The following is a 5,629-nucleotide window of genomic DNA, read 5'->3' on the forward strand; positions in this document are numbered from 1 at the left end:
CTTGGCATCGTCTTCTGCTGCCATCACATCTTGGGCAACATATAATTAAGGCTTAGTTCCACACACTTGGCATACTAAACATTGCCTTTTTCTTGACACACCAATGGATTGTAAAACTTAAGGCTTAAAATCCATTCGATGAGACCAAACGGTCAATGTGATCCAAAGAATGGACACATTTGAAATTAGAAATTGTTCTAGGATAGCAAGTCAATTCGTAGTAGGAGATGGACACATAAAGCTTTGAGGACCAACAAACAACCAATGTAGTTTCACATAAAGCTAACAAAGAACCAATGTAGATTCAAAAGTTGTGAAGTTTACAAGAAAATATTGTATTATTTACTACGGCTTGTTGTCTTTTTGAAGAAATTCACGAGGTTCTTTTTTTTTCCCTTGTATATTGAGAAGCACAATTATCATTTTTGTGAGAAGATCAAAATATAAGGTGTGGGTAGTACATTTTGATTGAAACATGTTCTTTCAGAAAGACACACATTTTTATGTCAAAGGAGGAATGTTATCTATGCTTGTGAAATCCATGAAATATTACGCATTTTGCTTACAGTGTTCAGAGAGGGAATAAGCTTCTTGCTGGTAGGTAGCGAAACATCTTGGCCTGGTGATGTGATTTATCCTGGAATGAACACATTGGATCAATGTTGACCCACATGGGCTGATTATAAAAGGTGTTATCGAACGAGTATGTAGGCAAATCGCTAGGTAACCATTTACCTTTATCGTTTATCCGAGACATCGTCGCACCACACGTAATGCCTCTCTCTCTCTCGCACATCAAGTTGCATCCCATGGATAATACACCACATACGTATTTCTTAGGGAAATGTGTGGTCACAATAACTAGTCAATTACCTTTCCAGCCCTTTGGAGCATATCCCTAACCGTTCGAACCATCTTCGAAATCTTATCGAATTTCACATCCTACAAGTGTTTACTAGTGTGCTCCCAAAAGAAAGGTTTTGAATTTCACACCCTACAAGTGTCTATAGACTATGCTCCCAAAAGGAATTCCCACAAGAAAAAGTGAATAAAATTTCACCAAATGAGTGGGTTAACAAAACGTAAAATTGTCATACAGGAGAGAGGAGGACACATTTATGTCGTGTTACCAAACACCGGGGCCTTACAAGGCTAAAATGAGGAACGCACACGCGCCTACATTATTACAAGGCAATAGCATTGACCAGCAGAACGAGATCGGAGAAAGGGAGAGAGGGGTCCATTAAAAGATAGTTCGGTTCAAAGTTCAAACTTGAAACAATGTTGTCGTGACTCGTTCGCTATATACTCTTTTGCATAATATAGGACCTGCTCTAATAATGCGACTGGGTCTGCCGGGCTCATTCAACGTTGACATTAGGCCTAGTCGCAGCAGTGAGCACATATAATAAAACACAGGCCATCGGCGTCCCACAACAACTACAAGAAGCCACACACCTATCTTAAGGCTCTCTCTCTCTCACATCAGCTACCTCTCCTCCGAGCGATCAACAAGCTGCAAGCAAGCAACCACCACCAACCTCCTTGATACTGCAAAGTATCCAACGTCAGTACATGGCCTTGCGTAATCTAGGCACAGTCACTAGTCAGATCAGCAGCAGCACCGCTTTCTCCAGCCCGCAGCGACGCGTTTCGAAGGGGTCGCCAGCTGTGCAGGCTTTTGGTTGCACAGCACGCCATGGTGCCAGTAATTCAACAGCTCTGAGTAGTGCTAGGCTGCTTGATTACAGAAGCAGCAGCTCCGGTCGGCGTAGGAGCCTCCCCCCATCAACTGCCTCAATGTTTGTGCCGTCGGCAGAGCAAGAACTGCAAAATGATGATCATGCAGCCACTAGCAGTTCAACCAGCTCTTCCCCGCAGCGGCCCTTTTATACATCGATGAAGGCGGACCCTCTGGGTTTCTGGGACAGCCACAAGGGCCTACACAAAGCTGAGGAGGATGATGAGGAGCTATTCCTTGTGGCGGAGCTGCGGCTGCTGGCCAATGCGGCCAGTGACAGAGCCGAGATGCACGCCATCCTGGCTCAGCAGCGCGACAACTGGAATAAGCTCTTCCAGCGCATGCTCTCGGCGGCCACCATGACGGCGTGCCTGCTGGGTGGCCTGGACGGGCAGGCCCATAGCCTGAGCCTGAGCTTGCCGGCGCTGATGCTCAATGCCGGCTGCGCGGCCATGATGGCCGTCATCAACCAGTTCCAGCCGTCGCAACTGGCGGAGGAGCAGCGCACTGCCGCCCGCCTCTTCCGCAAGCTGGCCAGCGACGTGGACTACGCGCTGCAGGTGGCTCCCCATCTCAGGCAGCACACCCCGTTGCTACTGCGGGACTCTCGGCGCCGGCTCGAGGCTCTCGACAAGGCTTACCCCATGCCCCTGACCCCCGGCGGCCTCGAGAAATTCCCCGCCAAAGTGGCCCCTCCTGTGCTTAGAGCGCCCCCCGCCGACGATCGCAACACGGAGTCGACAATATTTATCAACGACGGAACCACGTCCAACGGTTGGGACGGACACGCCACCAGCGATTTGGAGCATGTGGCCGCCCTTCTACGCAGTTCCGATATCAAGACCTACACCAGCTGGGCGCAGAACCTGGTCAATGTGAACAAGTGCCTGGCAGTGGCCGCGCCAATGTTCGCCGCATCGGCCGCCGTCCTGAATGGATTGAGCAGCATGGGGCTCGGCATCAGTAACCTGGGCATGTTGGCAGCGATATGCAGCGTGCTTGCCGCCTTTGCGGGAAGCTTCTCGCACGACATGCAGCTCGGCATGGTGTTTGAGCTCTACCGCAACTCTGCAGGCTACTACGCGGACATCGAGGCGTCGATTCAGGAGACTCTGCGTACACCATTGGAGCAGCGAGAGAACGGCGTGCTCTTCCACCAACGGGTGGCTTACCAATTGGGCCGCTCCGCTGCTGCAGTCTCCAAGAAAGACCGTTCTCCCATCGTGCCCGCGGACTCCAAGGCAGCAGGGACCCTCTTTTGATGCGACTCAACGGCGTGACAGTCCATTCCACACCACATTAAAATGGTGCTCGCGGATTCTGCCACTGTCTGCTGCTCATCAGAGTCGAGCAGCTAGCAGCGACAGTGACAGTGAAGCCTTCAAAGGGCATCCAAACCCTTCAAACTTTCTAGAGAAGGCATCTCGAAAAATAGGGTTGAAAAAGAAGGCCACTATTTTGAAGGCCTCTTAGAAAACAGGGTTGAAAAAGAAGGCCAATATTTTGAAATTTCAACCTAGTGATGAGAGTCGACCAGGATGACTAATTCTTGTGTACCCCTGCCCTCTTTGTAACATATAAACCTCAATCACGAGAGTAAATTTTGTCCAAAATGGTTTCAGCTAGAGGGAGTCTCGGCCGATGCGCGTCTTGTTTATAGCCATAGATGATAGTGATGCTAATTTCTGTTCCCCCTTTTCTTCATCCTTGTATATTCCCACCAAAAACAATACATACGTGTACTCTTGACACACAAAGGTGGTCATGCCAATGGCATTTCTTCCTGTGTAACCCCTTTGAAGGCCAGAGACGAAGGCCTTTCAAGGCCAGAGACGAAGGCAGGCTTTTGGTGGCTTTTCCATTTTTATCAATGGTAATTAACAAAAAAAACTTGAATCATCTCGTGCATCTCGCATCGCATACTAGCCTTACACTGAAAAAACAAAATAGAAACAAAAATGGTAAGAAGGGGTGTACGGTTGATGTTGGTTTTTTGACGAGGCGGGTATTGGAACCCTACATTGCCAATATTTAACCTAAGTCAACATAATAAAGTTTAAATACAAAGTTATTGGCACCCAAACTGCATATACACTGAGAAGACTAGAGACACATTTCGTGCAAGGACAAGATGCGACCTTAAGCGTGAAGGCAAGGTAAGGGAGGTAAGCCCTATTCCTAATGCTATTGATACATGATGTGTGTGTTTGTACCATTAGGGTGTGAGGATCCATCAAGAAGGGTGTGCATGTATCCATCAAGAAGGGGGTGTGTGTGTGTGTATATGTGCAGGTGTGTGTACGTGTGTAGGTGTGTGTAGGTGCATCGTGTAGATGTGTGTAGGTGTGTGCATGTGTGAATGTTTATTGATGTGTGTAGGTGTGCGCATGTGTGAATGCATGTAGATGTGTGTAGGTGTATGTATGTGTGTGTGAAGTAAAGAAGGATAGAGATAGGGAGAGCAGAAACCTTACCCATGAGAGCATCTTGACGAAGAGAACGACGAGAGAACCTTGTGGAGAAGGAAGGAGAAGGAGAAGGAGAGAGGGAGAGGGAGAGGGAGAGGGGAAACCTTACCCGTGAGAGCTCCTTGAGAAGGAGAAGGCAGAGAGAACCTCGAGGATTTGGTGTTAAGAAGGAGGAGAGCACCATGAGGAGGAGGAGAGCACTCGAGGAGAAGAGATGGAGACTCACTCTAACAAGACACAATAAGGGAGAAAATGTAGGATTGGGGGGTTTAGGAAAAATTTCAGGACACGCCTCTCTCTCTCTCTCTCTCTCTCTCGCTCACTCTCTATCTCTCTCTCTCTCTCTCTCTCTCTCTCTCTCTCACACACACACACACACACACACATACACACAAAGGAATAAATATATATGTTGTCAAATTGAACATTTTCATGCCATTTGAATGACTCTTAAAGTGACTAAGGTATCGATAAAAACATGTCATTTTTGTTTATATATAGATTTTTTATTTAATAAAAATGTTTTTTTCTTACATGTAGAAGTGAATTCAATGATTTCCTATCACCAAAAAGGGATCATAAGCAATTTAGTGCACTTATGATGGAGTTCATTTCTTCAAGTTCTCTCTAGATTCCTACCGTGATTGTAGGGGCTACATGGCTAAGATTCTCATCATGATTGTAGGGATTACATGGCTAAGATTAAGGCATTCATCAGGTAAGTTTATCCAATAGTCAGAGAGACCATGAAAGCTATAGATTTTCATGTCGTGAAAAAGATTTTTTCATCCCAAATTTTTTAACTATACGCCCAATTCATGGTTTATGAGTTTTCATATCGTAATTTTTCATAGTATGGCCATTTTACGATGTACAAGATTTTTATGCCAAAGGTTTTTTATACAGTACATCTATTTCATGCTCTACTAGCTTTGCACCCTCCAGTTTTTCGTTGTATGAACATACATGTTTTTCACCTAAGAGTTTTTAATATTGTAAAAAACTAATTTTTATGCCAAAGGTTTTTCTTTTACAGTACATCTATTTCACGCTCTACCAGCTTTGCACCCTCGAGTTTTTCGTTGTATGACCATACATGTTTTTCACCTAAGAGTTTTTAATATTGTGAAAAACTAATTTTTTTCATGTCTTAAAACCATAACGAAGCTGAAGGAGGGGACACAAAAGGGCAAGAGAAAGTGGGGAGATGCTCTAGAGAAGTGGGAAGATGCACTCCACATGCTTAAAAGATGTGGAGAGGAAACAAATTCATATTTTTACGACACCCCTTTAAAGTGGACTCGTGGAGGAGATAAGAGGGAGAACCTTTCTTTCAAAAAAGGGAGCGGATGTAAAATAAAAACTCCTCAAAACCTTACACAAAGCATTCATAAGAAAACTACTTTTTTTAGAAACTTTA

At 45.5% G+C, this 5,629-nt stretch overlaps 1 protein-coding gene across 1 annotated transcript; it reads left to right on the forward strand.

The window, feature by feature from the left end:
• The first annotated feature begins 1,444 nt into the window (after positions 1–1,444).
• Positions 1,445–3,637, forward strand: LOC147627408 (putative F-box protein At4g22030). Its single transcript, XM_086816050.1, has one exon. The coding sequence runs from the start codon at positions 1,576–1,578 to the stop codon at positions 3,001–3,003; it is 1,428 nt and encodes a 475-aa protein (XP_086672176.1). The 5' UTR covers positions 1,445–1,575; the 3' UTR covers positions 3,004–3,637.
• Positions 3,638–5,629: the final 1,992 nt, after the last annotated feature.

Source organism: Cibotium barometz, chromosome 21 (assembly GCF_041138505.1).
Source record: "Cibotium barometz isolate CiBa-2024 chromosome 21, ASM4113850v1, whole genome shotgun sequence".
NCBI classification, from domain to species: domain Eukaryota; kingdom Viridiplantae; phylum Streptophyta; class Polypodiopsida; order Cyatheales; family Cibotiaceae; genus Cibotium; species Cibotium barometz.